At 45.1% G+C, this 14,693-nt stretch overlaps 1 protein-coding gene across 2 annotated transcripts; it reads right to left on the bottom strand.

Moving 5' to 3' along the window:
* Nucleotides 1-14,393, bottom strand: LOC119212445 (G protein-activated inward rectifier potassium channel 1-like). 2 transcript variants are annotated; one of them, XM_037462831.2, is made up of 3 exons: nucleotides 11,175-14,393; nucleotides 5,796-6,012; nucleotides 1-5,653 (listed from the first exon to the last, which is right to left on the bottom strand). In XM_037462831.2, the coding sequence occupies exons 1-3, from the start codon at nucleotides 11,937-11,939 to the stop codon at nucleotides 5,019-5,021; spliced, it is 1,617 nt and encodes a 538-aa protein (XP_037318728.2). In that variant the 5' UTR covers nucleotides 11,940-14,393; the 3' UTR covers nucleotides 1-5,018. The 2 variants fall into 2 exon arrangements, with proteins under 2 accessions (XP_037318728.2, XP_037318729.1); XM_037462832.2 differs by lacking the exons at nucleotides 1-5,653; nucleotides 5,796-6,012 and adding an exon at nucleotides 9,617-10,098.
* Between the last annotated feature and the right edge of the window lie 300 nt (nucleotides 14,394-14,693).

Genomic DNA, 14,693 nt, shown 5'->3' with positions numbered 1-14,693 from the left:
TAATTTAATTAGACAGGATACACCTGAACAAAGCTTGGAAATACTGATCAGTAGGGCCCATTAAAGCCAGTGTACCAACATGCACTATTACCGACATTTGAATGCTGGTCATTTGCATCGTACAGTCCCTGGAGATCATTCCGCTTTCACTGCTCCGCTTGCAACAATGACTCAAAAAACCTCCCTCTTCAAAGTTTAGACAACGATGGAAAACAAGGCGAGGAGCTGCGACGTCTTCATGTGCCAGAACGTATGCTAATTCTCTGAAAATATGTAAATCATCTGGGCCACGAACTAGACTTCGTTCTCGAGCTTTCGAGTCTTTGAAGATTACTAAATGATCCCACGGAGCATTCACTGGATTGTCTCACTCAGGTAATACAGAGAGGAGAAGATGGGTTCATTTGACAAAGACTGCAGACCGCGTGAGCAACAAAAAGAGGCCCTTTTCTGTGAATCCAAATGCTTCAGTGTCATCGACAGAGGTCGCCGAGTGCCGGAGCTGCATTTTCTTCTTCTATTTAGCAGAGACAGGGAAATGTTGCCTTTGTCACTCACCCAAGGTCTCAACTGAACGAGGGCTTGAAGCAGAGCTGCAGCGACATTTGAAACCGGTGCGATCTCGCATGAATGTGTGATGAATAACACACGTTTACAACACAAGTGACCAGATATTCTCCAGTTTGTTGCAGAAAGAAACCAATTAAATAGGATCCCTCTTGGACTAACCTTTGCTCCACGAAGCTCTCAAGCATTGCTCTTCAGCATCCACTATTCAGGTCATCTTCTTCAAACACTGTAGCCGAGCGAAGTCACGCTTTGCAGAAAGGCCTTCCCCGGGCGCTGCTTTTTACTTATTAAAGGACCCAATCCAATATTCATGAGGCACGGCCGCATTTTCACGGGAGAGACGCGTACGCGCTCTTATGTTCCTGCCGTGTGTAGCAATTTGATTCCGACAGGCCGTAAATGGTTCTGTCTGCCTCGCTGACTCGTCACCAAAAACCACCGGGGGGGGTGGGCCGGGGATTCCCTGAGAAGAAGAAAAAAAATAGAAAAGTGTGTGTGGTGAAGAAGCTGCGCTCCCGAGGTGCACATCTGCTGATGTGAGTGATTTTTGTATTCGCGGCGGCGGGGTTTGAGAAAGTCTTGGTGGGAAAAAACCCAATTAGGAGGGCAAGAGGGGGCATGTAATGAGATTCTGTCACTCTGTAATGGAGTGACAGGGCTCGTAATGAGACAGGCACGCGTCGAGCGTTGGTCTCTGAGCAGATTTCAATCGTTGTCCTGGGAAACGCGAAGCGGGGTACAACACCCTCCCCTGCTGGTTAGATCATTGGGGGAAAGCGCCAACTTCATTTCATCGCACAGTTTCTACTTAATAATGACATAATGACCTACATAATATGTTGGTTTGTTCGTCGATTAGTCGGTTGTCAAAAATAAACGAATCGAGGAAGAAATACACATTTTTGTTTACAGCCCGCCAATGATAACGGTTTTCAGCACTAAACTCTTAAATGAAACATCAATAAGGCTTATTATGAGGGAATTGTTCACTTTTCTTCCCGTGCAGCAGACACAAAGCAACATAAGCGTTCACTTGGAGTCACATTTCTGCCCATCTGCTGAATGTCAGACCAATATTTATTCTCCTTTTAGCTCTTTTTTTTTTTTTGGTGTCCCCTAGCTGCCGAGGGCTGTGTAGCTTGTTCTTTTTTTATAACTGACAAAAATCTGCAAGCGGTGTGTCTGAATCAAAGTGAAACCCAAAGTCACATGCAAGTAAAATGCTCCAGAGACGAGTTTTTCTGACCCAATTTGTTTATTGCTCAGGTTTATAGCAAACATTTGAAAAAAAACATATTTTGTTTAAGTACTTTAAGTTATCATACTGCTGAAAATGGAGTCGACCGTTGAAAAAACACTTCTGATATTGCATTGCTTTCAGTCTTATGTGATATGGTTGAAAAAGCTTGGACGGATCTGGAAATAACCACTTTTTCCAGCAAAGACATTTCTTTCTTAGACGACTCATCTTACATCTCTCGGTGTGGAAGGACATCAAAGAAATAAAGAGCACTTGAACTGATGCGTTGTGACATTGTGAGAAAGCAAAGAGAGGGAAAGCAGTCGGGAGAGCTGAGTGCTATTTACCAAGGCTGCCCAGAGCGAGCCTGTGGGCACGACACAGCTCATATCCACATGCAAATAACGCCGGCTCTGACCTCTCATATTGATCAAAGGGACACTTTGGAAATAAGAAAAGTTTCTCCAATGACCATTGGGACACTATCAGCGAGACAAAAATAGAACGCGGAGATTTTCTATGTAAAAGATGACAGTTTTCTCCCCCCTTTGCAGTGTTAAAGGAGTTTTAAATGTACTTTTACCCATGTCAAGAGGTCAAACCACAACAGCGCTTGAAGCCCTACAAACCGTAATGGTCTCTCAATCCGCCTCATTCGAAGGACGGAAAAAGCTACAATTTCGGTTGCTTCATCGACTATGGATGAGCATCTGGTCAATATGGACGTGTGATGTAAGCGCCGGGCTCCCTGTTTTTCTGCATCTCATGGAGTGGACTCCTCTGATAGGACACCCAGGTGATTTATTAATGGGACGCAGATGCCTACATGATAAGATTTCCAACGACGTGTGGACCTGCAAGGAAACATGTAGTTCTATATGCTGCTATATCACTGTACATTCATTAATGTAACATTAAGGTGAGCAGAGGCCACATTCTCATTTAAAGAGTTTGCTTCCGCAAACAAAAGTCAAGTAAAGGAGTTGTGTGATGACTCGGCAGAGAGCCTCGAGGGACCCATCAATTGATCTACGGGGGTAAAACATATTTAAAAACAAAACACAATGCAAAACAGTAGTATTGCATTATATTTTATTCATTTCGAGTTGTCACCTCGTGCCTGAACTGAACAACCAGGACTTTGAATGAGATTATGCAGCGTTGACTTCAGACACAAAGACATTTGAACGATTCCCATCGCGCTGAAAATAACAAATATTTCAGCATTTGCCAACTAAAAGAGTCATATAAATGAATGGAAATCACCCATTTCAAACCTAATTTAATGGCCTGATTAAGATGAGAAAATAGTGCAAAACACATATTGCATGTATGTACAATTGAATTGAAAATGTGACAAAACCAAACAGATTTTGATCAACATTTAAATCCATCATGGTGGGGGATCTATTCTTTCCACCCCTCATTCCTCTGAGTTCATAGTATCTTAAGCTTAAGACGTGGACGAGTGAGACCTTTTGCGTTTTTTTTTAACTATTCGTCGCAATTTGAGTAATCGACTGTTCTGAAACCTGCCTTCCTCTTCTGGGGCACTTTCGTCTCGACAGTCACAAACAAGAGGAGAATCAGCCACTGACCCCAAACCGGTGACTTTGCAGAAGAACTAAACTGATTAAGTGGAGCTGCACTCAGAAAAAAAGGGCTTTTATTTCAAGTGAGCTTACCAGACACGGTTTGAATACCCACCAGAGGATTTGGCCGTGAGTTTCCTTTCTGACCTTCTGCCCTCTTGAAATTTGCATCAAAATGAAAACTTGCAGTCCCATTTAATGCGTCAATATTTAATGCATGTTGGTTTAACCATCGCAAGGGTGACACACAAGCTGCTGGGGTATTTTATAAGGCTGAAATAACACCAGCTGCAAAGCAAAAGATGTACCCACAGACACACTTCTGATTTTAAATAATTTATTATCCAGCACTTGCATTATGAAGTTTTATATCCACTTTATATAAGTAATAATACATACAGTCCCCTGATGTCAACCCTTCATTCCAAAATATACAATTTTACATTTTAATAAATCAGTTTTCAATTAAAAAGTCCAAAATGGACCTGTGATTACATTTTGTCATCCAATGGTTGTTATGGGCTAATGCAAACAGGGGTGAAAATAGTTAAAATTGTACAGTAGAAATTATAGAAATAAAATGAGCATTCAGATTAACAAACAGTTAGGAAATCTCGGGTTGATTGACTGCTTCAGTTACTGTAGATAAGCCTGTTCAAATATGTACTTTCGCACACGTAAGCAGTTCGCAGTGATAACAACTCATGTATGTACCACTACATTTTTATCACAAAGGTAAACAAGGAAGGTTTTTTAAGCGGTTCCTTAGCTAATTAGTAAGGCAAGGCTAAGGAATTTAATGCAACTCGGCCTCCAGCTTGTTAGCCAGACAACTTACTTTGGAGCACATAAACCCTCCTTCTCCATCCACTCCTCACACCTTTGCTCCAGTGGTTTTGATTTTGGAAAGCAACACGGCGCCATCGAACACCTTTAAATGCAGGAGGGTGTCTCCTACGGTGAGGATCCACTCAACGGAAACAAGTGGATTTTGCCATCGTTCTCGTGAAGTTGAAAAAGCTCATCTTGAACCGTTTTCCAATCATTGCCTCTCGGTCCTGCAGCGCCAACAACACCGCGTGAATCGATCCGCTCGGGTCTCCAAAGGTTGAGGAGGAACTTTGCGCCTCCTTGCTTTCGTTGCGCATTAAGTCCCCCTGAAGAAACCTCACGCTCGACCGGCCCGCGGTGCCCCACAGTTGCTAAGCTGTCGACAAGGGGGAATATTCAGGTCTTCTTCATGACTGCCACTTTTGTGCTGTAGATTCAATTTAAAAAGTGGATATATTGGTCTTTGATGAAACTCTAAGGACAGATATGAAAGAAACAAGAACCAGGGCAGACGTGTTAGAAGTTAGTGAGGGGTGGAGGGGGGGGGGGCACAGATGGTGATCTATCAAAAATGACTCACAGTATGAGCGGAAGGATGGCTTATTGGCGTTGTCCTGCCACTGGTGGCAATATACAACTTAGTAGTAAAGAGCCCGTGAGTCAATGTAAATTACTTGGCCAAAATCCACAGAAAAGAACTGATATCTCAGTCGTTTTTATTTGTATGCAATGCCCACAAAGGCCCGATTAGATCCTTCAAAGCCTCAAAGCGTAGCCTGCAGGAGTCAGCGGTCGGCGTTCATTCTGCGCAGCTTGGCCGGCAGGTTGTCCTCTTGCCGGCTCCCCACGAAGAAGATCTGAACCGGGGCCGGGGTCGGCGCGTCGACCCCCCGGCCCCCCGCGTCCAGGCACAGCAGCTGGAGCTGCTCATCCGGCTGCTGTGCCTGCCTCCCGACCGGGATGGAGCTCGACCTCAGCCTCTGGATGCTGAGCGGAAGGTCCCCCGTGCTGGAGGCCTTGCCCCCGGGCAGGGCCGGCCCCGCGTTCAGTCCCCGCCTGTGGAGCTCCTCCTTGGTGGAGCTCATGCGCTGGAGTTTGCTGGGCAGCCTGGAGGCCTGGTCCTCGGCGTGGTCGGCGTAGTCAGCGGACAGCAGCCGCTCCCTGCGGCCCGCACGCCCGCCGTTGCCCGACTGAGGGGAGGAGGGGGCGGCGGCGGCGGGGAGGGAGTTGGGCGACGTCAGCGAGGACTTCTCCTCCTGCTCTTTGACGCTGTGGGGAGGCGTGTTGACCGCAAAGGTGTTGTGGAACTGGGAGTAGTCCACCCGGAAGAAGCCCTCCTCCAGGGACATGACGGGGAGGAAACGATGGCCCCACAGAACTTCGTCTTCGGTGTACGATGTCCTCGCCTGGCACGTCATACCTACGTAAAAAGAGAAGAGTAGGTAGTGCTGGGAAATAGTTTTTGGAGAAGATCTTGTACTATTGAATAATCAAAGAACATGAAATGAAATAGTTTAAGTAAATAAATGATTGAGAAATGTTGAATAATAATTTGCACTAACCGGTGGTTTCCACGATGCCCTCAAGAATGACAACAATCTCAAACTCCTCATTCATTAGTGAGCGCTGCGACAGATCAAAGAACGGGCTCTTGGTGTTGATCTCATGGCAGATGGTTAGAGGCGACACCAAGAAGAGCTGGTCCGCCCCCGTCCCGAAACCCACGTCCAGCTCGCACTGGTCCAGAGGCAGGAACTCGCCCTCCGGGGTCTGCCGAGACTGGAAAAACACAGATGACCAGGACATTTATCCCTTTCACATTCTCCTTTAATGAGGATAATTCATGATCTTTCTTTAAAATCTTCATTTGTCAAAGTGTTTAAAGATGAACCTCCGATTTTTTATACCCGTACCTTCAAAACACACCAGCGGGAGGAAAAAGCATGTTTTATTTAAAGAAATCATCATCGCTGGAAGATGTGAAAAACATAAATGTTATTGTGGGATTGTCATCTTTCCGACGGTCATGGACACATCACGTGTGAGGTTGCTTATGTCAGAAAAAGGAACCAAGGCAAAATGTATTCTACATGAATACATTTGAAAAAGATGAAATTATGCACCAGCTCAAAATATATACCTTTATATATACTATGTATATGTCTATATATACATATAGCTTCTGGAGACCATTTGGTAACACCTATGCACACACATAACCCACATGTTGGGTGTGTAAACCCTGTTGTTTACATTTCTTTGTAAAATTAATTATCAAAGGAATTTAACGTTTTTTATTCATGTTCTATGGCACAAAATACATGCCGATTCCATAGAGCTGCAGGATTTGTACATTTCAGGTTAAATCAAGGCCAAAGAGAGAAAAAATATGCGAGAAAGGGCCCATAAACACCTTTGGGTTCGGAGGGTTAAAGTGACGGGTGGCTTTTTACAGCCTGTTTCCCGCTCAGTTCTCACATTATTTCCCCTCTCTGGCCTTTGCTGATTCGTTTTTTTTTTACTTAACTTTAGGAGACACGTGACGCGGCTGCATGTTCAGGGAGCACCGATCACTGCTGCAGCACGACGGGGGACTCTGTCCCTCAACAAGTCAGGGATCTGTGCGCACAGACGTCTTCCTGTGAAATGTCACACCCTTCTTTCCTCGACATCGCTGTGAATACAAATTGCCAGTTTGTTTGCCATCTGCGGACCGAGTGGCTCTCCGCTCACTGGCCGGGGAGGTTACTCCGCATCAAAGTTGTTTGAACGCAGCCATGAGACAATGACACTTACTTTAGGTTATGAATATGCTTTTTTTTTTTTTTTAACGGGTGTTGATGGTAGAATTCAAAAGGGTCAGAGCAGGGTTTTTTATTTTTTTATTCTTTTGCCGTCCGGGTGAAACGACCATGTTTTCCTTTTGTAAATCATTCACCCCTAAAGTATCAGCTTCCGTAAGAGGCTTTCAACTGACAGGGAAAGAGGTTTTTGTAAGCTCACTGAGAAGTTCAAGGCTTCTCCCTAATTCCTTGTTTTAATTTAACAGCGGAAAGAGTCCTTCATCCCACGGAGGGTTTTGAAGGGCTCTACTGGCAATGGGAGGAAAATGTTAGTGTCTCTAAGTTCACATGTTTGCGTGTGTTCTCTGACGGAGATGTTGGAGACCAAGGCCAACCAGGGTGTGCATTCAGGTCGCATTATTTTGCAGCATCCCTGTGAAGCCTGTGGCATAAGACACAAACAAGACCCTCTGGTCCCGAGGCTTTTTAATGCCTGCTATTGTGCTCTTAACTTAACTCACTCTTAACTTAACGTCCAATCGCCCTCTCGTCAGGGTAAAACCTCCAACAAATCCTTCCACACATTAGCCGTCGCTGCCAGTTATCCGTGGGCTACACCTTTTTTTATCTCGACATTTGAATCATTTTTGCGGTAAATCTTTCCATATTGTCCGTTGATCTCTTTTGGTAAAAGCGTGACATCGTTTTTAAAAGCCTGTTGTGATATGACGATTAGTTTCACCAAATACTTTTAAGAGGTAAATTGTCATGCAGCTACTGCAGGCAGTTGTCCCATTTGCCTGCAATTCTAACACACGTTAATGAGATTGGAAACCAATATCCTGGGAAGACTTTTTTTTAATTTATCAAATTCTAATCATGGAATCCCATACAACAAAATGATCCCTCTGCCAAGGATGGAGGAACCTACTTGACGCTGAATGGTTTAAACAAGGGGGGGGAAGCTTGGTGTTCTCTTACTGCCGCTAAGCAGTCACTGCCACGAGGGGGAATTTAATGGCCTTTGGAAAAGGCCCTGCTTAAGAGGGAGCGCTTAATTTACCAAGCCACCTGAGATTCAGGTTGAGTGAAAACAGACCCTTTCCCTGGTGAGTCACTTCCTCCTCAGTGACAGTGTGTGTGTGTGTGTGTGTGTGTGAGAGAGAGAGAGATGCAAAGGAACACACACTCAATGATGTTGAACATCGGGAAGGAGTGCGTCGTTGGTCCTGTCCACTCACCTCCTGCTGAGGAACAAACAATTGAGACGAGCATCCGATGACATTGACGGGCGCCACCCATCTGGCCCCATCTCAATCTCGGTCTTTTTGTTTGAAATTTGTATTTTTTATTTGACAAGTCTTTTTCCCTCCGTGCCCTGGCGGCATGAGCTCGTTCAACGTGTTCCGTCAGATGACAATCGTATTCCGCCAGTGCTGCAGGGGTCAGTGCACCACTGCATTCTGTTGATTTATTAATGAAGGCTGCAAGATTAATAATTCATATTCAATGACAGTTATCTCTTTAAGTCAATATGCATTATGGATGGGGAGAAATGGACGGCTCGCTCAAGGAATATTGTTTCCACTGATGACAAAGTTTGTTATGGAAGTCGAACTCAAACTACAATAAAAAAAATAGCATCTGCTGAAAAGGTTGGGTCTTTTGTGTGTGGGTGCATACATCAGTTTAGAAAAGAGGTTGCTCTAATTATTTACTACAAAATGTTTGGCATTCACTGCCAGGAGTATTTGGTTCTAAAGCCGTAAGTGTGTGTGATCGTACATTTTAATGAACTAAAAGATCCCAATCACTTGTACTACTCATTTTATTGTAACAGCAACATGCGGATGCTGAGGAATTGGGTGGCTCAAAATATTCAGTAAAAACTTGGCAATGTCAGGGCGAACACTGTCGTTGACAGAAGACTGAAAAACACACTGCATCGTGGGTTCGATTCAATCACCGTTTCCAGGATCATTACGAAAAAAATGGGCACAAAATGAAGTTCAATAGAGCTGGAATATTGCACCAAAAAATACGCTTCATTCTTTGACTCCATACTAGTTGTTGTACATATAATCCTTTTGTTGCTGTTTAAATAAAGATCATGACCAACTCCATCCACGTATCCAGGTCCCACAAAGATTTACGGCCCGCGCGTGCCCCTGGAAAATTGATTGCAGCGTCCTTGTCAGAGTGCGTTTACAGCTCCGTCGTTAGGATCTACTGCGCCATGCCTCGTTTCCACAGTCAGCTCTGTGGGACTCCCATCGCGACGGTGACCTTGAGCCGTGCATCCCCTGCACACAAGCCGTGGCGATGTTCCTGCGGGTTGATGTACAGTACTCGGAGTATTTTGACTACAACAGCCCACTTTAGTCTGACACCACGGCGCTCTAATGCATCACTGTCTTCTAACATAAAAAAAGACGCATCCTGCACAATAAAGCCTTCTTGGCAGCAGACTTTATCGAAACTCAAAATAAATAAGTGTCTGATCTTTAACTATTTCGAATATTGTCCCACGGTCCATGAAACATACAAACCTGAGAGAGTGAGCTTAGAAAGCACAACTTGACTCTGTTTGCCCTCGGGGGGGGGGGGGGGGGGGGGGCAAGATTGTTGGCACATGCACGTGATGCTTTTTAGGAGATAATTAGCAACATCCCGGGCTGTCTGACCTTCAACCGACACGTGAATAACTGCTCAGAGGTGAATTAATGAAATATCATCCTTTACTGGCGGAAATCCCAGATCAGCACCATGACATAAATCTGACTGCTCTTTGAAAGAGAGCCAAGGCCTGGAAAAACAGATGGGTGAGAAAACAGCAAACGTTCCCCCTTTCCGGTAATTATATTATTCTCAGGCATAGATTAGTTTACTTCTTAAAACATCCCCCCCGGGGGTAAAGGCAAGATTGAGCGGGGTGCAGTGCATAGCTCAAGTACTGGTTATAGCTACTCTGCAACAGTGCTGCAGCAAAGCCTGGTCAGCTTTTAATGTGTGAATCAGACGGGCTTTCGACAAGTTTTCCCCTTTTCCACTTCAAATAAAGACCATCAGCTCCAGGATTAGCCTGTGAGAAAGAGAAAAAAATTCTGTTGGGGCTGCATGTGCTAAAAGGACGGGATTTTACTGAAGCGATTGATATCTGTAATATTGGGTGAGACAAGACAATTTTGATCAAGGTCAAACATGACAGCATGCCCATGCACAGGTAAATGTCTGCTTTGGTCTGTTTGAAATCACCAGATGACGACTATCACAGAATATTAATCTCTCTTCATTTAACTATTAGCCTCAGGAGAGGTAGAAAAGTTGATGATTGATTGAATTGTGCCGCTATTATGCTGTGTTTTATTGAAGGTAATTAAAACACAATATTTTCAGTGCCTTGCTTAGGATTTTAATTAAAAAGTAAATCCTAATTAAATTAAATCAAATACTTGCTGTAGAAAAAAGCTGGAACATTCTCGATAATAAATCATTGAGTCGTGGTTTTTCATTTCCAATGTGTTAAACTGAGAGACTTATTTCTGTAATGGACGCTTGCACTCTAATCAGATGATAAATGACTGACCAGAACGCATTTTAAATGATATCATCTGTCCGGATGAAATCTGAGAACGACCCAAAGCATTAAATACAGCCACATGAATAACATACTGTGATTCTCCCTTCAGGACCAGAAAGTGAACTGTCAGTTGGGATTGTCTTGCAACTCTGCAGAGACGAGCAAAGGCGCCCTAACCCTCCCTGTCACAACAAAGCACCGCTGCCCTTTGGATGTGCACAACATGTGGACACTGCGTCCAGGACCGATCCAGCTGCTGAAGTAGTAGCTGCAGGGGGGCAGATGTTAACGGTTACTCATTAAAAATAGCCCACGTCTTATGTTAGAAACAAAGCCCCTGCAAATCACAGTGATCCTCGGGGAATGCAACCAATTCTGGGGGTGAATGGAAATGCAACGCTTGACTTGGAGAGCCCTCCTAAAACACAAAGAGCAATTTTAAAAACAAATGAAGCGGGTTCCGGTTGAGCTGAGTCTCAAACCCGGCATTCCAAGAGTCTAAAACTCCAATGTGTGCCCAAAACGCTCCCTCGGTTGTTTTTTTTGGATACATTGCGCACCTCGGCTGCGTAACGTACCTTGATGAGTTTGCACCGGATCTGCGCAGAAACCATGTGGCTGTTCCGCAGGTTGCCCACCCGGAACATGAGGCACAACTTTCCGTCCCGCTGCGAAATGACCGCGTCCTGGCTGAACATCAGCGTCTCGGCGCGCTTCTTGGGCTGCGACATCTTGATGAACATGCAGCCGATGAGAAAGGCGTCCACGATGGACCCCAGCAGCGACTGGAAGAGGAAGAGGATGATGCCCTCCGGGCACTTCTCCGTGATGTAGCGGTGGCCGTAGCCAATGGTCGCCTCCGTCTCGATGAAAAACAGGAACGCGGAGGGAAAGTTGAACACGTTGGCGACGCACGGCGTGTAGGACGAGTCGTGGCCGCCGTGGCTCAGGTCGCCGCGGATGTACGCGATCACCCACCACATCGAAGCCATGACCAGCCACGCGACCGTGTAGGTGAGGATGAAGATGAGCAGGTTCCAGCGCCACTTGAGGTCCACCAGCGTGGTGAAGAGGTCGGAGATGTAGCGGCTGGTCTCCCCGCCAAGGTTACCGTGCTGGACGTTGCAGCGGCCGTTCTTCTCCACGAACCGCTGCCTCTTTTTCTTCACCTGTGCGGAAAAAGTCATGTCCTGGTTGGTGTTTACCACCTGGTAGTCCTCGCCAAATTTCCTCCGTAAGGCTGCCATGGTGTCAATCGCCCTGTGACAGGCGACGAGTACTCGTGGAGGAGCGGGGTCTTTGCGCAACTTTGGTAACCCCTGCCCAAACCCGTGCAGGAACATTCAGGGCGCAACTGGCATCGTGGAGGTGGAGATGCGCCTCTCTCCTGAATCGTAGAAGAGCAGAGATTCTGCGCCACGCATGCTTCAGACTCTGTCCTTCACGCGAACGAGTGGTGACAACTTTTTGTTCAGGTCTCATCCAAGGAGGGATAATACAAATGAAGAAAAAAAAAACCACTCACACCGTCAACATTGAATTGGAAACAAAAGCTGCATTCAAGCAGCTGGGTGCAATGGCCGTGTCCTTGGTAGATCCAGGTGCTGCTTCAATAGACCCGCGGATGTGAATAGTTCTGCTATAAGCGCTGTGGCTCCACTGAAGGCTGTAGACGAATTACAGCCGGGGGGCGAGTTCCTATTGCAGGGTGGAAGTGGGGTGGGGGGTGGGTACAGGGAGGATTCTTTTTTTTTCTTTCATCGTGTTCCCCAAAATCATCAGTGAGTGTTCAATGCAACCGCGGAATAAACCTTGGGCATCTTTTTATTCGTATTTATTTATTTCTAATGATCCCAATCGTGAGGAAACACAATACTATGAAATTCTTTATTCTCAGCATCCGTGGTAGATATTTGGTTCCCCCTAGTGCTACTGGAGGGAAATTAAACCTGGAGAGGGAGGTTTAAATGTGACCATTGTACACTGAATGAGGGTGGTCCAATTAAATGGCCAGCCTCACAATGATGTCTCCCTATGAATATTAAGGATAGATGTGCTAACAATTTTCCTCTTTAATCATATCAGAATTTTCAATTTTTCATCAAGATTCAAGTCAGTTGGAATTTGGCCTAAAGGCCCTGCGGAAAATGAAGCGTGCAATTTCCTGTATGAAAACAAAATGTATGAGCAGAAGACTTGGCATGTTGTAGTTGAACAGCAGCAGAATCAGATCAATGAAGTCGCATTTAACTTTATTGTTTCAGCTCCTTCAAAGCGAACATGTGATTGTGTTGTGTTGGTTCTAGTGATTTAAGATAAAATGTTTTGCTTTAGCCCCCCAACATTCTCAGTTATGCACACTGTGGAAACTATATAAACATCTTGGAATCAGATTTTGACACGGTACTCTACAATGTGGGGGCCACAACATGAGGTCCTAAGGCGGGACTCACTTTGATTGATTTTTACTGCAGTGGTACGAATTCCCTTGGGAAATTATGACATAAATCAAATGACCTTAAATCTATTCACAGTGAAGCTGTGTGGGCGTTCTGGGGCTCTGTGGTGGTTGTCTGGCTGTATTTTTATATATAGATACACCAGTCGGACACACCAGATTGGTTTTGAAAGTTAAAAAAAAGGTCACTGCAAATGTGCCCAATGTACATTACAAACAGTTTCTTCATCAGATTTATTATGCAGTTTGGTGTTTTTCCTTTGTCTAAAAAAAAAGAAAATGTTATTTATGTCTATTGTGATTGTGGCCCTGCACACTCTCTGACTTTATGTTACCTGAGCTGATGAAAGTTATTTTGTTAAGTGGGAGAGCATTGGTCTCAGATTATATCTGATGGATTGAGTTGAGTTATACATCCATCCATCCATCCATCTTCAAACAGCTTATCCTGCACACAGAGTAGCCAACTTCTGGGGCGAGAGACGGGGTACACCCTGGATCGGTCGCCAGCCAGTCGCAGGGCTACACAGAGACAAACAACCATTCACACTCACATCCACACACCTAAGGGCAATTTAGAGTTCCCAATCAACCTAATCCCCAGCACATATCTTTGGACTGTGGGAGGAAGCCGGAGTACCCGGAGACTCCACACAGAAAGGCCACTGGTGCTAACCACCACACCACCGTGCCGCCCTGAGTTGAGGTATCTAAGGGCAAAAAATAGAATCTGTGCAAGCCTGAGTAGAAAGCTATTGAGGAATAAAGAACATTGATAATAGTGTATTATGAAGCTATAATTACAAAATACAGACTAAATTTAGAATTTGGGCAGCCCAATCGACGGAAAACCCAAATCTTAGTCAAACATATGAATAATGTACCAAAAAAAATAAAATAATGTGAAGGTTAAAAATGAAAAAGACAATACAAAAATAAACAAACAAATTAATCAATCACGTAGATAACTCGTATTTCCAATACTAATACTTTTACAACAACTTTTTTTAAAAATCCACATCATGGGGATTTAAGGAGAAACATTAACGCATATTTGTTCCGAATTACGTGCAAAGACAAAGCGTCGCGCGACGTCACGTCTCTCTAAAATTACGGCGTCTGCTCCGGTTAATGTGACGTTACCATACGGGACGTAAACAAAAAAAAAGAAAAAAAAGAGGTCTCCCTCAGACCACCTCGAGCAGTTTCTCGCCTGTCTCCTCTCGCGACCCGTCCGCGCGCGACACCCACAATTCCCCGCGCCAGGACAAGATGGACGAAAGCAGCGACCGCCGGAGAACAATGTTTTGGCAATAAACCCCCCCCCCCCTCATCCCCTCAACCCCCCAGAAAGCGGCGAATACGGAGGGAATACAGGCACGTATAAAACCATCTGCGGTCATGTGTAGGTGAGTGAGAGAACAAAAAAGGGGCTTTTATTTGCGTGCGAAGATGCGAGGTCCACGCGGCGTGATTGTCCGGCTCCAGCGCTAGCTGGGTGATGCGCCGAGAGCATCATTGTTTCTGTCGCACGGGCCGTAATGCGGGTTTTTGAGACGGAGCGAGCTAGCTGCTAGCTAGCTAGCTAGCTCGTGGCAGCTTGATTGTTATAAACACAGCTGCTTCGAAGCGTACGGGT

The sequence above is a fragment of the Pungitius pungitius genome, chromosome 21 (genome assembly GCF_949316345.1).
Source record: "Pungitius pungitius chromosome 21, fPunPun2.1, whole genome shotgun sequence".
Taxonomy (NCBI): Eukaryota; Metazoa; Chordata; class Actinopteri; order Perciformes; family Gasterosteidae; genus Pungitius; species Pungitius pungitius.
Note: the sequence above shows the minus strand (reverse complement) of the source record. Positions and strands in the feature narration are given on the sequence as shown.